We start from the raw sequence: 20,377 nt of genomic DNA on the forward strand, positions 1-20,377 counted from the left end.
AGGTAGTTCCATACTCCAAAAGCTCCTTCCTCCAAGAACGAGTGGTAGTGTATACCAATGCGGCACAGTACACAGAAGGGCACTGGGCCGCATCGGTTTCTTTTCGCAGCTCGGTTCGCTGCATCGGTTCGCTTTTTGCGCAGCTGTAGCAGTGAGCGACAAACGCGAGCTAATCTCGTGCTGTAGCGTGAGACATTCTTCACTAGAGGAGCCAGAGGCGGCGGCGATTGACCTGGCAATCACAAATGCATCAACCAGAATATTTATCACCGATTCTAAAACAGCAATCAAAGCCTATGACACCGGCAAGGTGTCCAGAGGCCGAAAATTCTTCAGACAGACAACGAGAACGTACCCAACGACCTAATTTGGATAATATGGGCACCCGCCCATATTGGGCTCACCGGGAACGAGATCGCCAACGAGGTCGCCCGAGGACTCACACACCGGGCCCCAGCGCAGGCAGACTATTCCCTGTCCAAAAACTGAGACGTAACCACATACAGAGAAATTCTAGAACACTATAGAATGGGCAGGACAATCCTCCCTCCCCCCCCCCCCTATATCTCTCACAAAGAAGCAAGCAGTAATCTGGCGAAAACTGCAGACGGGTACCTTCACAAACCCGTATATCCTACACAAATGGCATCTCGAGGTGCACTCTCCCAACTGCAAAAACTGTGAAGGCTTAGCAATCCTGAATCACATGCTCTGGGCTTGCCCAGTGCTAAACGGTCTACATGGGAACAAAGAGTCATGGGAATCCTCCCTCCGTAGCCAGGAAGAACAAGCCCAAAAACATGTCATCGGTCAAGCACAGGCCATCGTCGGAAGCCAGCTAATTCCGGCCGACGCCTAGGGGGGGAGGTAGGCGGTGAAAGGGGGAGCTGCGTCTCACCCCGATAACCCATACTCTCTGACGGGTGCAAATAAAGTGCTTTCTCTCTCTCTCTCTCATTGCATACCCTGTTCACCAACGGTACGAAGCGCTTTTTTTTTCGCTTACACACGGGATTAAGCTTTTGAAACGTGTTGTCGAATATTATTACGCGCGATGGCTGCAGCGGCACAAAAGCGATTGCTTTCCCTTGCATTGACTATGAAAACTACAGCAAGAGCAGCCTTCTTATGTGACCGCACAAGGCGTTTACTTTGCCTTCATTAGCCTGGGGAATATCATGGGGGTATTTTTCTGCCCGCGTTTCGGACACGCGTCCGAGAACTGTCGATAACTTTTCTTGGCAGCGTGCACTAGGGTTCTTTCGTACGCGTTGAATCCGTCACTTGATGTGAAACTTAAACGCGTCGTATAACACTCTGGGCGCTTTCTTTCGCTGCGCGTGATGGTTGCAACGGCACAAAGCGCTTGCTATACCACGCTTCGCATCGGGAATATCCCGTGGCTTTCACTGCCCGCATTAGACGCTTTTCTAAAACGCCTCTCGAAACCACCTGGCCATTTTTTTCGCGTGCGTACGCAGTGCCTCGCGCAACTGTGTCGCACACCAACGCGGATCTATTGCTACCTGCAAGCTATTCTCACTTGTACAATAATTTTTCTTGTCTGTCACCAACGGCTGCAGCTTAAGCGCTTTCAGCTCTTTCTGTCATCAATGCTGCATATTTCTAAAATATGCAGTGAATGAACTTGCACCGTATTGCATTGCAACCGAGGTATTTGTCGGGTGAATAGGGTAGCGGCCGCTGTTGTGCGAAATTTCGTATCTTTGTCTATGCATCGTTGGAGTGACTCCAGGGAAAGCCGTTTTCGAAAAGAAAGAAAATCGACTCGAGAAAGAGGATTCTTCACGGCAGGGGCTGTCAGGCAGCTCATAGAGGTCGTCTTAGAGGAGGTTGTAAGCGGCTAAATCTCCATCGCCTCCTTGCTTGGTGGAATTGTAGCCCAGATCATTGCAGATGCCGCAGTGCTCCACTGCCACCTCCTTAATATAATTCCGCCAGCCAGTGCATGTGTTGTTGCCCATCTTGAACACTTTCTGAACCAGCTTTGTAGTGCTCCTCACCGAAAGCCCACTGGCAAGAGCGTATTTGTGCCAGATTTTCTCCCTTCGTGTCGGTTTCACATTCGAATCTCCAAGCTCCATTAAAACTGGTCGTTGAAATGTGAACATCTCTTCTTGTCGCTTGTCTTTTGAGACTGTTTTTTTTTCTCCTATTTAGTTTTATTGCGTCTACAACTACCCTCTCATTACTGCTGTAAAATTCGTCAATGTTCCTCACTGTGTTTTTCTGGATTAGGAATCCTACCCCATATGGCTTCTTATCTGGGAGTCCTCTATGGCAGAAGACATGACCGTTAGTCAGCACTGCATAAGCCTCACCAGTTCTTCTAACCTCACTAAGGCCACTCCTAAACAATGTCTGATAGTTCCTTCACAGTCCTCCTAAACTAGCATCACTAGAGAAGGTTCGAGTGTTGAAAGTACCCAGGGCAAGCTTCCAGTGGTGGTATGTGCGGGTCCAGAGATTCTTAGACTCCTCTGCTGCGTTGCAGGATTGCCCGCCGCCTTGGTCAGGTGCTCCGCAGCTGCAGGGGACTGAGGGCGATTGGTTGATTGAAGGATTCACTATATAGCGAGGTGGTGGCCGAACACTGCACCGGGGAGGCAGCATTCCTCTTCGGGTGAAGGAACGTCTGTTGTTTGAAGCGTAGTGGGCCTTCCTCAATTAGTTGTACCTGGATTAGTCTAGCCTCACTGAGTCTCAACATTTTTTGCCGCTGTGAGACGCAATTACAAGCTTGTATACGTGATGCGCTAAATGTAAGGTTGAGCTTACCCCCTTGCGATTAAAATAAAGAAACGAGGAATTGAACTTCTGACTATGGCAACCGAGCGACCGAGATAGCTCCTTCGGGAACCTTGTAGATGGTGAGGCCATCTTACGGCAGAAAAGTCTAGTCTAGAACATCCTGCATGTTTAGAAACTCGCTGATCAGGGTAGGTAACAAAATATATCATTATTTACACATGGTTCTGACCTCGTAGTTCCGGAATCTCACGTACACAGGGGATGGTGAACGCGGCTAGGTACACCAGACTTTTAGGCGAGCCTGAACAGCACTTAAAACGAGTAGGGTGAAAGTAATGACGAAAATAGTCACCTCGCTGACCCAGAAAGCACGAGTCACGCACGCGCAGGTGTACATGCATCTCGTGCCACATTGAAGTCCGAGGCATCGAGTGTCACTAAGGTGAACTGGCATACATATACCTGAATGTATAAGGAAACGTTTGCTCGCGGACAAATGTGAAGACTCCGCGACTGAATTTTTTGCGACATAGGACTCTTAACACTACTCGTTTCAAAAATACCGTGCGCGATTCGCTCGCTTCGATTACAGAAAGGGAACATCTAAGCAAGCACGCTTCGTCAGCGTGATTTGGGAGTTGCTGCGGATAAATGCTTGCCCGTTTATTACATTGTGAAGCGCACAGTGCTAACATCTATTCACGCATTAAGTTCGCCAAATATGTTTTCAAGATAGCATTAAATAATCTGGATGCAGGCAGCCTTAAGAAGCGGAAATCTCGTCCACTTAAAGAGAACGCCATCTCGGCATGTATACTGAAAGAGGTCCTAGGAATTTGTCCACTTTAGATTATGTTTCCGTGCTGACTAGAAAGTGTCAGTCTATGTCGTTCTCGCAAATGTTACATGCCTGAAACCTCGCTTGATTTATTTGCGATAGATGGGTTTTGCTGATTGCGATAGCTAGCACAATATTGCATTATTTCTAAATAGTTCTATTGTCGGAGTTACAAAATGTCACGTACGCAGGTGAGCGTGAAGACGGCTAGATACACGAGACGACCTTTAACAGCACATAAACCGAGTAGGGGAAGGAATGGCGGAGCTGGCTGCCGCGCTCAGCCAAAAAACCCCAGTGACGTAAACACGGATGTACATAATGTTCTACAATGCGTTTGAAAAGCTTCATCCCATGCGCACCAGCAACAGTGCGCGCAGCTACAGAAAGCCCTTCTTACCGTTAGAGAACAGGTCCCCCAAGGGGAAATTTATTCGAAAGCGAGCGGATTTTGCAGTAACCTTACAATATTATCTCGAACTGAGGGAACGTGCGTGTGTTAAGCTCCTTGTCTGGTGGCACTCCTCGTCTGGGAAATGGCGACTTTGCGTTTGCTATATAAGATAGTGTTCTTTCCAGGCAAATCTGACAGGCAGTCTTGCAACACAGACCCCAAAGTCTGGCAAGAGACTTTTACCACACCAGTTATAACATAGCACAATATAACGACGAGAATGGAGCGGTGGTAACACAAGACCATTTCCTGAAATCAGTGAACGCTTACGCAACTGGCAGTCTGGAACATGGCGTTGCTGGATCCGTGAATGGTTTCCTCAAAAGTTCCTTTTAGAGTACAACTCTTAGACACCTGTTTCTTCATTGAGCGTCGGCCCCGGCCTAGGCAAAACCAGCGAAGGAATGATAAAAAAAGAGTGAACATGGAGCGCCACGAAAGGCGGAAGACGGCGATAGCGGAAGACGAGAGTATGGCGAAAGGCTGACGAGGAACGAGGAGTAGTAAAGGCAAGGAGCAGAAGACCAGGACTCAAGAAGAACACAAACGACAGGACCGGTGCCACTCAACACTACGTTTATTTTCGCGACAAGCCTGCCTTATGTAGGTTATTCACGCCGAGTAGCACACAAAACTTTACAAGTAACAAACATCAATTTTTGAAGTTTGGAAAAGACAGGTTCGAGCGGGTAATTGTGGAAGACTACTTCACCAAAAAAGAGGGAAACGCATGCGTCGGCAGGCCGTCCATTAGGCTTAGCGATAAGGAGATGACTTTTTTAGAAGGTTTCATTTAGGCCTCATGTTAGAGTGAGTTCATTTGGTTTTACCATCTGTCTTCCTTTTATTTATCTAGTTTTTATTTTGTTGACAATTTTCTAGTGCCTATAAGCTATTGTTGCTCTTTTTCCTTTTCCTTTTTTTGACGCAGACGCTGTTCTTTAGACCTTTATCGTTCAACACTTCTCTCCATTTAACTGTTTGTCACGTGGTTCTCTTTTTAAGCACGGTGAAATGTTTTATCAATTTTTTAGGTGAGTGACAATTAGAGATTTTAGTTTTGACGCAGACACTGCACTTAGACGCATTTTTCGTGTTTTTTTTCGTGTTATTCGTAGGTCAATATTCCCATAGTCGTGCGGGTTTTATCACTGACTAGCCCTTAGGCGTTTGAAGTGTGTTATGTTGCGGATAGTTTGGTAGTGAAGCGTAGACGGTACTTTTTATGTCTGGTTTTTGTCCCTGTTGGCTTCGAAAATGACTATACTAGATCAATTGCCTCCCGTGCTGATCCACGTGTGGTTCTTGTTTGCTCATTCGATATTATGTGCCAGATAAGATTCCTGAGTGGCCGATAGATTGCTGTTTTTTACTTCTAAAGTTTTGTGCGCGACTCGGCGTGAATAACCTACATAAGGCAGGCTAGTTGCGAAAATAAACTTAGTTGTGAGTGGCGCCGGTCCTGTCGTTTGTGTTCTTCTTCTTGAGTCCTGGTTTTCTACGCCTTGCCTTTACTACTTCAAGCATGAAACAACTAGCCCAAGCAAGAGTTTTGCTTGAACGAGGAGTGCCGCTCGAGACGTGCTCCACGGCGGTGACCCGCGACGAGACGTCGACATAGCAGCATGCGCCTTCACCCGGTCGCCGCTGATGTCATTACTAAAGCATGCGGCTGGCGTGTCCACCAATGCCATATATAAAAACAAAGCGATTGCGTGGGTTTCTGACCCACTGTACGTGAGCTATTTTACCGGCGCCGCCGCCGCTGGAAAATGCGCGATTCGCGAAACCCATGTTCCCGCGTTCCAGCTTTCATTCTCGGCAATCGATGACGTAAACGATTGAAGCGCTTCCTCTGCTGCTGCTGCTGCTGCTGCTGATGCAAAACGCGCTGCCCGAGCAGAGGTTCAGTGCTACCGCCGAGAGGACCCTGACGTGCGGATCCGAATTATTTTCCTGAATACATCCGGAGTGGGAAACGTTTGACCAGCTGCGCTCAAATTTCTCAGGAGGGAGTATCATAATAGTCGATGATATTGGGGGAGCCAATTGTACAGGCCGTTTTTGTTGAGGAAGCCTTTCAAGCCATGCGTGTTTGCGTCTGGCAAAAAACATCCTATGCAACTTCTCATGCAAGTTCACTGTATCTCTGCGACGTCTGACAACCGTTCATGACATCCTTCTGTCATGAGGCCGATGCTAAATTGAACAAACCAGTCGCTGCGTTAACCAACGGCTGATGAGACGTCCAAATTCCTCAGGAACTGAAACCCACAGCAAGGAATGCGGATTCTCTCAAAGTCTGAAAGATAGAGCCTTTCAATGAAAGCGTGCAAACCAGATCGTGCGCAACATGTGTGAACTATAGGAAATAGCTGGTTAAAATTGGGACAGAGTTCGCGAGCACACGTTCGCTTAACATTTTAAATAGCGAAAATTTTGATATGGATGTCCACGTGTGTGGATGTATTGTAGTACGTAACATGGAAATCGCATGTAATCACGTTGTTGCAATTCTCTTCCTCTTGTCTTCTTTCCTACATGCGGTTTCAGAACCTGGGCGCACCACACCATAATTGTTAGTTGACTGGCAGCTCCCTGTAAATTTCGATCTTGGTTGTTTAGTCCTACTCAATGCTAAGTTTCCGTGTGTAACAGCTAGCGCACTTCAACAATGCCGTTTGGTATGGTCCAGGTAATGTGCGAAATTACATTGAAATGATGGCATGTCAATTATGTGACATAGTCGCAACGTGTACATTGTCGACCTTTATCACTGTACGAACTCACCGACAGGTGACGATGGCCGTGCTGTTCCCGTCCCAGCTGCAAGCTGTGGTACGCGAACTGTGCCGCACGGGACGCAAGTTACCGAGCTTGCGGACTATCGGCGCAGGTGGCAGCGTGCTCCCGGCATCCGTAGCAGAAGTAGCCCGCGAGGCCTTCGGTAGTCTCGAGCAGTTGTCGAATGGCTATGGCATGACAGAGTCCTGTGGCGGTGTCACGAATCTACCGAAGATTGGCGAGTACAAGCATAGCACAGATATTGGAGTACCATCGACAGGAGTCACAGTTAAGGTACAGTATGCTTCAGATTCCTGATACCACATGAAGCCGGTGTGCCACGGGTAGAAAAAGTAACGAAAAAAAAGCAGGCAGCAATTCCTCCGGGAGATATCTATGTATATGTAGGCGTTGTGCCACTTGCTCATCTGCAGACAGCGCGGTGTCATTAGCAATGTCATGAAACTTGCTGCGGCCAGTATGAATGACCGCGCCGCGGTGTCACGAACTAATGTGGAGGGCGGCGCCAGGTGAATTAATGACACAAGCAAACTACTGCAGGTTCTGTAGCCAGGCGCGCTTATGGCGCTCCCACCAATATTAGCCATTCTCGCTCTTTAGCGTCTTGTTCATCCGTGAAGCACCATTAACTACCATGACAAACCGTACTCCAGTGGTGGCTGTGCAGTGTATTCTTGCCGCTTAGGCGGCTGGGTATGGTACGACTACGGGGGCCCTATTAGGAAGGCAATCTGCGATTGGGACATTGGGCGCCGTTTCTTGCCACTTGACTGTTTTCTGCTGTTTTCTTGCCGATTGACTCTCGCAGAAGCGAGACGCGCGATCCCTATCTAAAAGGCGATATGATTTTACGTGATGGACGGACGGACGGATTTTCTCGTTGGGAAGGCATACAAATGCTTCCGCATTTAAAAGAGGTGGCGCACTGTGTTCTCGTTCACAAATGCTCCAAATGTTTAGCGCTAAGCACTTTGCGAATGCGACCTGGAAGCCGGCTTTGTTACCTTTTTCTAGAATATGTTTGCGGGTAAATATCTCTACTAGACGGAAAGTTTTATTGACATCTTAAATCGCAGTGACGGTGCAAGCATCACATTGCAAGCCTACACAACACCATTCAACTGCTAAATCATGCTGCTTAGTCGTTTTATGAATGCGATCAAGACTAATATGTGCAATAGCTTGACATTTTAGCAGTATTGAGTAGTGCAAGATGTGAGTGCACTTACTCCTGAGTGCTAATTTTGTAAAAAAAAGGGGTGGCTACTGTGATATGCGTACAATAGTTTAGTACTGAAAAATACACGAGGAGATGTCTGAGTATTCCTGATTTTCTGCAAGCACGTATTGAAAGCCTGTATGTGGCTTTCAATTCGTACATCTTTCTAAAGAGATTTCATTGCAGTGGGAAAGAGCCGCATTGACTCTAACCTGTGCGCTCAACACTTCGTGCATCGTAGCAAACTATATGACTTTTTAGGAATGCTAAACATTACTAATCAGTTATAGATACTGCATCTTCATGCGACTAGAAAAAACAAGAAACTTGTTTCTGTTTATTTCTCATAGGACCTCAGCTTTTTACGATTTGAAAGTATTCTCAAAGCGAATACAGTCTCATGCCTAAAGTACCTTTCCTCACCTATAGAAGTCAACAGTGCTCTGCTTTTATTCCTAGGTGGTGGATGTGCGCACACGCGAAAAGCTTGGTCCCCATCAGGTAGGGGAGATCTGCTTCCGGACGTTGTCGATGGTGAGGGGATACTACAAGCGACCCAAAGAATCCGCTGAGCTATTTGACGAAGAAGGATGGTGCAAATCAGGTGAAGAGTAATATCAACACCGCTGTTTCTTTTGGCATAGCAACTCTCATTGCTTTTTTCTGCGCGTCACAGCGTACCAAGCAGTGAAATTCAATCTGTTCGAGTGGTGACTGGAAATGTGGCGATATGATGCCGCCTTTACGAGGGACGAACATTGTGCGGGAACATGGCTGGCTGTCATCTAGCTCCGCTGCACGCCACATTCTCAACGCAGCAGCCATGAAAACATCTGATGCTGTTACTTTGATGGTGCTTTTTAGAAGCTCCATGTGATGCCAACGGTTTGAATGTTTTTTGAAAAGTTCTTTAAAGCGCGTTTTGATCCAAGGTAAAATTTCATTTTGTTTTAACGTTTTTGTGGGGTCGCAGTTTTAGTTTTATTCATCATGCAGCAAAGAAAAAACACAATCTAGGCATTCCAGCGTCGATAGCTGACATAAGCCAGTCCAGTCGCATACGCTCCTTCGCATAACCTATAAATGCCAAAAAGAACCTAGAAATGCAATGGCGCATATACATACAGGATTTTTCAGCGACCACTGAAAATATTTGAAACGTTGCCTGTGGCAGATACCTCAATTCTAGTTCATGAGCTGCTCTAGGGGAAGCGGCGGATGCTACTTGCACAAATAATTAAAATGCAACATTCACTAATTAACCAGAATTCACTCATTATCTTTCGAACTAGTCATCATATTGCAATGTACAAATTATAGCAGTGTACTTCGCAAGGCGGATCCACTTGTAACGAAATCTTTGGGTGCCACCGGTAGCGAGACATAAATTCCTGAACTGTGCGGAAGTCTAAAATCAAGAAAGGGGCTGACAGATGGAATAGCATACTGTGGTGTAAAGTTGGTAAACAGGGATAAGGGCCAGCCTTTCTGAGGCACCATTATCCCTGCTTACATACTTTATACCACAGTGAACTGTGTGGAGAAATGCATTTGCGTTCCAGTTACTTGAGCGCTTCAGTGCATGAAACCACGTTCTGTCAACAAATAACCTGGAACGTCAATGCGTTTCTCAGCAAAGACCGAGAATTTAATCTCGAAATTGGGGTCATCCTGAAAATACGTTCCAAGTGGATCCGCCTACCGAACTCCACGCCTGTAATTTGTAAATTGCAATGTGGGCAATAATGTAATTAGTTAAGAACTCAATAAGTGAGTTATTATTAAATAGTCGCTTGTGCATCTCAATTTTTCGCGCATGTATTGTCCGCCGCTTCGAGTAGACCAGCGCATCAAATAGAATTTTGATATCTGTCACAGGCATCTTTTAAAGATTTCGGAAAGTGTTCACTGAAACAGCCTGTATGCACACACACACACACACACACACAAACACACACACACACAGACACACACACACACACACACACAGACACACATATATATATATATATATATATATATATATATATATATATATATATATGTGTGTGTGTGTGTGTGTGTGTGTGTGTGTGTGTGTGTGTGTGTGTGTGTGTGTTCACTTCGATAAGATAAAAACTCGAAATGGTTAGAAGGTACTTTAAATTTTATTTTCACCGCGCAAGCATGTACATTCACTCACAATGTGGTGGTTTGGGTTGTTGGCCACATTGCGAAATTTAGGGGTGGGCGAATATTTGATATTTTGCAATAACGAATTGAACAGTGATATATTACGGTTGGTATTCGAATCGTATTATCCCCTAATAATGGAAAACACATAGTTTTCGAATAGTTTTGGGTTACTTGAAATTGCTTCACGTGCGCGATAAAACATAACACTGGAGCAACAGTGCGCAACAAATTTGTCCCTGTGGCCATAGTTGATATAAAACACCGGGAACTTCGTAGTAGAACACGAAAAGTGACTCATCAATGAGTCCAGACTATGCAAATAAACTCATCAGTAAACTCATCAACCTCCAGTTATGCTTTTAATAACAATGGTTCATAACCTACAATGAGATGACCGAAACTTCCTAAAGTTGCGAATATACCAAGGTGTGAAGACAGTTGCATAATAATGGTAAGATCAGCTGGTTAATATAATAAATCAATTAAAAAATACTAGATTTGATTCGATTCGCTTCTTTCTCTATTTCATTCGTATTCAATTCCGTGTCAAAAGTACTATTCGCACAACCGTACTTAAATCCTGAGTTAGGTGACTGGTCCACTAAGACAGGACAGATTCGAAATTCAACCTATTCTTCGGAACTTTAAGTCAAACTATAAAGAACACATATATGTGTGTGTTATATGTAGACGGATTCTAGAGCGAAATCATGTAGGCCCAATCAATTTTGAATAATAGCTACTAAGTATTTTAATATTATATTGTTACACCACACCTCTTAGATTTTATCATTTATAATACCTGGTTCTTGAATTTCCTTTGTTTGCTTTGGTGTTCTTGTAAAAATTATTGTCTAGTACCCCTCACATGATACTCCTACATGAAGTCTTCGAGGTAATTCTAAATAAATAAATATACATCCAGTTGCCTTGTAAAGTAGCGCTATTGCGCTGTTTGTTCATAGCCAAGGTATGTGATGTGCCGGGGGACAACAAACTTCGGCGTTTTGCCGAGAACGCGCAGTACAACTTGTTGAATGAGCTTTCAGGATGATTTCTGAGCCACAATATTTGAAGAATTTTGGAACAGTGTGGTGAACGTTCTGGCCAACATTATTTTCTGCGCGGATTTTGGATCGTATCAATGGGATTCGTAATTCATGAGCAGTGGGGCTTGGCTTTGACCAGCTTGGGCGTCTAGGCCCAAGGTGTTCGTGGTATTTGCATCATCATCACTCCAGTGTTATCCCCCGACTCACGTCATGCTCTCATCACGACGTCATCTTAGCTATACAGTCTTTATACACTCGTTCCCCCGTCACCGTGGTGCTGTTGTGGTCTTTCCAACGTCAGCACTCCAGCTCATTCATTCACATCCTGCCTAACACCCAAAAACTTCAGTCTTTATCAGAGAAGTTATTGGCTGCACTCTGCAAATACTACTTGAGCAGCAGCTTTACCATTTATGGAGGAAGTTTAAAAGCGCTGAAAAACGGTGAAAATGATGAAAACCGGTGAAAAACGCTGAAAATCAATTTATCATAAAAGAATAGCTTAGAGGTAGGATTTTCAAGACAGGTGTGCAAATGTACAAGCCTGTTGGGTTCGTGGTATCGAGTCGTAGCTGTAGGACGCGAATTGTAGAATGAACGTAACCCACGTTACACGCCTTCATCCATATTTCCCGCCAAATTTAGTTTCTCAGGCTTTTCGGCTTTGTTATTGTTTGTTTCGCAAAATCTAAATCATTAGATGCAAGCGATAACTAAAAAAGCTGCGACATGGTCTGCCCGACATTAGCAGAAGCAGTAGTGTGAAATCCGAAGAAAGAGGCAACGAAAATTTCGATTTAAAACTAGGCGTGTTTTCGGTGTGGTTTTTAGAGTGCTCGCCTACCGCATGACGGTCCTGGGTTCAAATCCTGCTGTACGGTGTGCACAGGATCTGTGAAATACCAAGGTGTGCTTGTGTACGAACCTTTGCGTACTTGGTAGCGCTGTTTTATTTTGTAAAAACAGAGGTTGTCACACTTTTGTTAAAGCTGGAACTAGAGGCCCGCATATTGTTGGGCCGCATAGGAAGAGCATTTATTTAGTACTTTCATGCCACATACAAAATGGTCCATTTCGTCAACGAACCGCATGGGAAGCATTTTTAATTTGAACTTTTCTACCACGTAAGTATTACCCATTTATACGATTGGCGGCTTCGTAAGCACCGCTCTCTTAATATTTGCTCGGCTGCGAACAAAAGCTTCAGCTTTACGGGCCATATAAAACGGGACTTCTAATACTGTTAGTCCCGTGAATTTGAACTGCATAGTAAGCGTTGTTATCTTGAACTGTTCTCGTGGATATACGCCAATATTATAAGCGGCGCTTGACTGAGAGTCTGCTGACATCCAGCCAAGACGTTCTACTTTTATGGCTGTCTTCATTATTTCCGACTGTCTGTTTCACCCATCATTGGCAGTTTAAAACTAATAGGTATAATGGGTAAACATTCACACTTCAATCAGACATTTCTGAATTGTCGCCACATCCTGTTTTTCATGCAGATTTCGAGTTATGAAGGACCCCCTTTTGCGGCTAAACTAATGGCGCTGCGTCTTTCGGTAACTTTTGTGAAATCCTAGTGGCTAGCCTCACACGCACATCGGAATTTCAAACATAAGGGACAACGTTAATCGGCTTGTGGGTATCTTGACACCAGAGTCATCGTCTCTCAGGGACCCAACATCAGCTGGCATTCAGGACCACTTGTGTGCGCTGCTTAACGCTAGGAGTTCACAAAATAAACTTATGTGGTGTACACACAAGAATGAAGCAAAAAGTATCATGCATTATGCGAAGTTTGGGAGCAAAAAGTGGTTTCAGCAATACATAAGTGTGATTTTTCGGCAAGTACTACTCTGGACTACATACGACCATAAGACGGCACAATGTTTACTAAGTCACCGCTTTTTCGTAACATAAGCTCCGTGTGCATCAGCATATTGATGACATGCGCTTTGGTAACCATTCAGTACCCGTTCCACGGTTTAATTGAGTACTAAGTAGCCGTTTGTTAAATTCCAGCTGTCTAAATGCCCTCTAATCATCGTATAGCAACAACGAAAACTTAGAAGCAATACAGCTAGAAGTGGTTCGGCTGTGCTTGTGAGTCCTTGCAGGCGTCGAAATAATAAGTAATGTACGTGTAAGAGCCATACCTTTCTTGCTTCAAGTTTCTCAAGCTTTCCTGACTCAGCTGCGACAACTGTATCAGTCTTTGCCACCTAAGGACGTTCACCGGCATGTGCATGGCAGGCCTCGTCCACATATTTATGCAGCTCTGAATAAGCTTTGTGCCTTTACCTAGAGTTTCCCCACCTAGGTAAAATATACACGCGCTCCAAACCTTCGAGTTTTTTTCCAGCACCATACACGCACTGCCACTGCATTTAAAAGCTCTAGCAATATTAGTAAGCAGTCTCTCATTTTAGAGTATTTGACTTGGGCTTACCGGCTTCATATCTAAAAACACACACATGGGCAAGAAGAAGCAGACTTCTGCGTCACCTACGTTCTGTATGCGCACTGTCTGATGACTGCTTGGTCTGACTGACAGAAACGCCTGGTCTGGCTGATGGTTGCCGAGGGTGTGGCAATACCTGTTCCACTACGCAAGGACGTTGCCTATTCAGGTTGTAGTCGGACTCGATGGTTGTACTTCAGGTCATCTAGATGAAGAATGATCCAAACGGCGCTGTAAATGACTGTTGCACAGCTGTGAAAACCACTAAACGATTGAAATATTTACCTTTATTTCTCAATAACTACACAGAGTCCCTATACCATCGTACCCAAGCGTGACTTTAATAGGAAACATAAAACATTGCACCGCGAATTTCTATAATTTGAATCTCAGACAGATAGGTAACATTTTACACTGTGTTATGCGCACCCCAATGGTATGACACATATTTCGACAATACTGCGACGTTGCTTCTGCATGTGCGGCCTGGAAAACAAACGATTTCGCAATAATTATAGTGGCAACTTCTTGAGCATTATCCTGATTTAAAATCAGTGACATTATTTATGTACACATGCATGAAAGGTTATAATTCATCTATTGGGTGTACGGTTTGCCCTGTTTATACAACTACTTTTCCATCAAAGTACCTGATAATGATACTGTTTTCAAGTCAGGCTCTTGTCTGCCACTGCCAGTATTGGTTAGCAATAACTGAACGTCTTCATAGCCAAGCTACTCCGCAACACAAACATTCAGCAAACAATGCAAGATGCCAAGCGGGTGTAGACTGCATTCTGCGTATGAGACCCGACAAGGTGGAGGTGACGACTTCCTAAGCTGTCAAGAAGAGCATGGGTTCTCGGTCGTGATTGTTTGGACCCTTTCATAGCTGTTTAGTTGGAGGCACCAATTTTAAATGTGGACGTCTTACTAAAACGTTATTCAGAGCGAACTAGGATTAAGACAGCGCTATCAGCGGCAGCTGTCCTATCACTATCTTACTAACTTGTCATACGAGTATTTGCCTCTTTATTAATTTGTATGTTTACTTTCTAAACTTCAGAAATGACTGCTGCGGTACTGAGGACAGAAAAGAAAAACTAACTCCCTTAGCCTCCTGGGGTATACACATATCCTGCATTCTGCCATCATCCTTCAGGCACTGCTAATATTGTTCGTATGCTCTCTGCAGGGGATGCTGGTTACTACGACGAGGATGGTCATTTGTACTTCTGTGAACGCCTCAAGCAAATGATCAAGTGCATGGACGACCAAGTCGTTCCTTCTGAACTGGAAGATCTGCTACTCCGCGAGCACGCCAATGAGATCGCCGAGGTGTCTGTTGTAGGCCTTCCACACTCCGAGTACGGAGAAGCTCCTGCTGCTGCAATCGTTGTCACAGAAGAAGTCAAAAAGGAAGACTTGACCACTCTAGCTAACCGGATACGGAAAACTGTTGCAAGTAAGATATTTACATAGACAAAAAGGTTCCTTTCCGTTTTAAGCCCTGATGTGATTACAGGAGTATGTTGGGTGAAAATTTCCAATTACACCATGAAAGAAACACCCGGAATTTCGTTGGATATTACACAGCGGGCAAGCACACAGTATACGATTCCTTATAAAAACGTGCCTTAGATACAAATAAGTTAAACATGCTGGCCCAGCGGCTCTTAAAGAGCCCCTCACCAAGCGTCGTAGCAAGTTTTCGTTATACGCTGGAAGTTGTTACGTGTCCTCTAGGGAGCGTTCTGCCGGAAAAAATTTTCAAATTGGCTCATTAATATGAAGATAGAAATATGTGTGTGCCACGAACGCATGATTTCAGCAGGCAGGCTCCATAGCCAAGCAAGAGGCTCTCTTCACTCGTCCCGTCTAACCTACGGAAGTGAAATTCCTGCCCTGCGTTCTCCCATACCGGATCTCGACGATCCCGCGACGCATACGTCACGGGCCCCACCATCATTTTCTTTTCTTTTTTTCGCTGTTCGTTTTCTTTTCGGCGCTATGCACTTCCGCCGACGGCAACGCACGCGAGCTTTCTCGTTCGAGCAGCGGACGATTTTGCGTACTGGGCACAAGGACACATGACTAGCGGTACATTTCAGCGCTACACGAATACTGAGACAGAACAAGCGGATCGCAGAGCATAATCACCTGCTAGAACACGTTAGAAATTGCCACAGTTTTGGTACTTGCGCACGTGACCGCACGACCGTGGGAATAAGCAGACGAAGCGGAAGTACATCTATCCCTCTTGCTTCTCTGCGAAGTAAAACAAAACACGCAGATATTTCATTTGTGCGTTTTCCTATTTCTCTAAACTTCAAGTCGTCAATTTAAGCAACAGATCACACAGATAAGAGATGTTGTGTTGAATAATTCTAGAAGTCACGTGTCGCCACGAGCGACGTCACACTACGGACACGATTACGTCGGCGCAGGGGCAAGTTTACGTCACCGTCCGGCTTGGAGTGCGGCGGCCGCAAGTGAAGAGGGAAACGAAGTTCGGATTGACATTTCAGATCTTTCCGTGGCGCGCAGCGATGTAATACTTTGCCGACACGATTGGTAACGCACAGTGTATGCTCTCCAAATGTCAGCTCAAAATAACCAGAGCTGGTGAGGGACCACTTAAGAAATTATGATGTTTGGGGAAATAGTTCAAAATTTCCGGTGGCCATTGGCGGGCGGTGTAGGGCTTGGAGTTCAAAATAGTGTATATATATATATATATATATATATATATATATATATATATATATATTTGTGGTGTTGCGTATAGAATGTCGAACATTTTCAATATCGCCTGTGCCAGAGACCAGAATTCTAAGCCTTGCTATAAATTAGTCAATGAGGCGGCCGTTACATCGAGTAATCCAGACTAATTACGTAACTAACCTAAAGGCCCTAAATAACTACTTACCTAAATGTTTTACTTCACGTACATTGTTCTACAAATTGCAGCCGGCGCGGTATCCACTTAAATTCGCTAAACTGCTCTAGTTTGGCCGAGGAAAGGCACTGGTGTTCCAATTACTTTTATGATGCAATGCATAAACAAGCGTTCATATATATATATATATATATATATATATATATATATATATATATATATATATATATATATATATGCGCACGTGTCTGTGAACGAGCGAAGAAGGAAAACTGAGAGCCCCGATTTTTAGTAATTAACATCATTGAAAGCCCACAGACAATGAAGCCAAGAAAATCACCAAGGAAGTTAGCTGTTCTCCAAATTGAAATAGGAAATAACAGTAGAGCAAAAATGACTTGCCGCTGGTGAGAGCCGAATCCACACCTTTAGTAATAGGCATGCGTTGCGCTACCAGTGGTGCTACGGCTTCGGTCGTCAACCCGTCCACTAAACTGGGTATTTTTGTTTACTAGATTTAGCACTGGGAGTGTTAGCGAACGCGACTCAAAGCTATAGTAGAAGCTTAATGTGGGTGAGTTGGTTATGCATACTTGATGAAATGAGCGCTACGAAGACGCGGACGAAAGAACACATGTACGACAGACAAGGCGCCTTGTCTGTCGTACATGTGTTCTTGCGTCCGCGTCTTCGTAGCGCTCATTTCATCAAGCAAAGCTATAGTGGGCGGATGTGGAACATAATTTTTTTTCGTCCGGCGGCGTCGCGTAATACTTCGACTTAGGAGAGCAGGCCCTTAACTGAAAAACCCTCGCATTTACATATGACATTAAAGCTACCAGATTCGAGACCCTAGCGGTGAATGAATGAGAGAATAGAAACCGAGGAGCTCCATATTTAATAGTCATAAACATGGAAACCCACCAGAAAATTAAGCCAAGGAAAGCATCGGCGAAATTATGTGTTCTTGAAATTCTATATAGAACATTTATAATAGTCTGTGGAAGATACCGTAACTCTAGTAAATTAGCTGAAAACATGTAGCGGTGAACATTACTTGAACGAGAAATTGAAGTGCATCACCAACTAATTAACTTTCAAATTACTTTGTCGTAGTTCCTATTGCAATTTGTGAATTCGAGCCGCTCAATTCGCAAGGCATATTGACTTTTAACAACTTCTAAGGATCATACGGGCATCGAGATAGCAGACGGAAAATTTGCTTCACAAATGCACTATAATTCGAATTTTTTACCAAGCAGCATTTTTGTTCTCTCAAGATGAAAAGTAGCTGGAATACCGGCAAGTTTGGGCAATTGATACCTAGAAACTTGTTTCGCTCGTTGGCTCGCGATCTCACTGGTTCACAGACATCTCTTCCTGTACTCTGTCTTTTATGAAAATCATGCCTCGTTCTGGTAAAGAAAGATTTTGGTGCTGCATTATGGAATGACAAATTCCGCCGTGATATCTGTGCCGGAGTTTTTGGATGCGCTACAATGCATTTCAATTTGGTTCCCTGTTTCTCTGGCATGGAGATCAGTGCCTTCATCTATCCTTTTTTTTACCTTCACTACTGATGGCTCTAGGGGACAAATAAATAAACAGTGCCCACATACCTGTAGCTCGCTTTTATTTGACATCCAATAAGATATTTTTTCCAACAATGAAACGTGCGAGAAGCTTCGCAGAATGTGGCTACAGTAGCCCATGCATGTGCCGAAAGAAAAAAACGCACAATCTTTGAAAAAAAGCGCCCAAATGCTGAGACAAGTCATTCGCAAATACACGGACTAGAGCGTTGCATGTTTGTCGACCACTCCCTTGTCCCATCTTCTGCGGTGTAGCTTCCAAAGATGTTGCTTCAACCAACAACTCCGTACTCAGATTTGTTGCAACCAAAGTGAGCTCCTGAACCAGCATGTGCATCATCGTTCAATATACGAAGCAAATATCAACATCAGCAGCAGCAGCAGCCTATTTACGCCCACTGCAGGGCAAAGGCCTCTCCCATACTTCTCCAACTACCCCGTCATGTACTAATTGTGGCCATGTTGTCCCCGCAAACGTCTCAATGTCATCCGCCCACCTAACTTTCTGCCTTCCCCTGCTATGCTTCCCTTCCCTTGGAATCCAGTCCGTAACCCTTAATGACCATCGGTTATCTTTCCTCCTCATTACATGTCCGGGCCATGTGCATTTCTTTTTCTTGATTTCAACTCAGATGTCATTTATCCGCGTTTGTTCCCTCATCCAATCTGCTCTTTTCTTATCCCTTAACGTTACACGCATCATTCTTCTTTCCATAGCTCGTTGCGTCGTCCTGAATTTTCGCACAACCCTTTTCGTAAGCCTCCAGGTTTCTGCCCCATACGTGAGTACTGGTGACACACAGGTGTTATACACTTTCCTCTTGAGGGATAGTGGCAACCTGCTGTTCATGATTTGAGAATGCCTGCCAAACGCACCCCGGCCCATTCTTATTCTTCTGGTTATTTCAGTCTCATGATCCAGATCCGTGGTCCCTACCTGCCCCAAATAAATGTATTCCTTTACCACTTCCAGTGCCTCGCTACCTATCGTAAACAGCTGTTCTCTTCCGAGGCGGTTAAACAATACTTCAATTTTCTGCATAATAATTTTCAGACCCACCCTTCTGCTTTGCCTCTCCAGGTCAGTGAGCATGCATTGCAATAGTTCCCCTGAATTACTAAGCAAGGCAATATCATCAGCGAATCGCAAGCTGCTAAGGCATTCTCCATCAACTTTTATCCCCAATTCTTCCCAATCCAGGTCTCTGAATACCTCCTGTAAACATGCCGTGAGTAGCATTGGAGAGATCGTATCGCCCTGTCTGACGCCTTCCTTTATTGGGATTTTGTTGCTTTCTTTATGGAGCAGTACGGTGGCTGTGGAGCCGCTATAGATATCTTTCAGCATTTTTACATACGGCTCGTCTACACCCTGATTCCGTAATGCCTCCATGACTGCTGAGGTTTCGACAGAATCAAATGCTTTCTCGTAATCGATGAAAGCTATATATAAGGGTTGGTTATATTCCGCACATTTCTATATCACCTGGTTGATAGTGTGAATATGGTCTATTGTTGAGTAGCCTTTACGGAATCCTGCCTGGGCCTTTGGTTGACGCAAAACTAAGGTGTTCCTGATTCTATTTGCAATTACCTTAGCAAATACTTTGTAGGGAACGGACAGTAAGCTGATCGGTCTATAATTTTTCAACTCTTTGGCGTCCCCTTTCTGATGGATTAGTATTTTGTTAGCGTTCTGCCAAGATTCCGGTACGTTCGAGGTCATGAGGCATTGTGTATATAGGGTGGCCAATTTTTCTAGGACAGTGTTCCCACCATCCCTCAGATAATCTTCTTTTACCTGATCCTCCCCAGCTGACTTCCTCCTTTGCAGAGCTCCCAAGGCGTTCTTTACCTCTTCCGGCGTTACTTGTGGGATTTCAAGTTCCGCTAGACTATTCTATCTCACCTGATCGTCGTGGGTGGTACTGGTAATGTATAAATCTCTATAGAACTCCTCAGCCACTTGAACTATCTCATCCATATTAGTAACGATATTGCCGGCTTTCTTTCTTGACGCCCAGATCTGATGCTTGCCTCATCATCATCATCATCGTCATCATCATCATCATCAGCCTAGTTACGCCCACTGCAGAGCAAAGGCCTC

At 44.7% G+C, this 20,377-nt stretch overlaps 1 protein-coding gene across 1 annotated transcript in view; it reads left to right on the forward strand.

The window, feature by feature from the left end:
* Positions 1-20,377, forward strand: part of LOC135920583 (luciferin 4-monooxygenase-like) — a 124,108-nt gene that overhangs the window by 90,208 nt on the left and 13,523 nt on the right. Inside the window, exons 4-6 of the mRNA XM_070536525.1 lie at positions 6,861-7,142; positions 8,548-8,692; positions 14,975-15,244. Coding sequence (XP_070392626.1) covers positions 6,861-7,142; positions 8,548-8,692; positions 14,975-15,244 — 697 coding nt within the window. The remainder of the gene's footprint in view (positions 1-6,860; positions 7,143-8,547; positions 8,693-14,974; positions 15,245-20,377) is intronic.

Source organism: Dermacentor albipictus, chromosome 3 (genome assembly GCF_038994185.2).
Source record: "Dermacentor albipictus isolate Rhodes 1998 colony chromosome 3, USDA_Dalb.pri_finalv2, whole genome shotgun sequence".
Taxonomy (NCBI): domain Eukaryota; kingdom Metazoa; phylum Arthropoda; class Arachnida; order Ixodida; family Ixodidae; genus Dermacentor; species Dermacentor albipictus.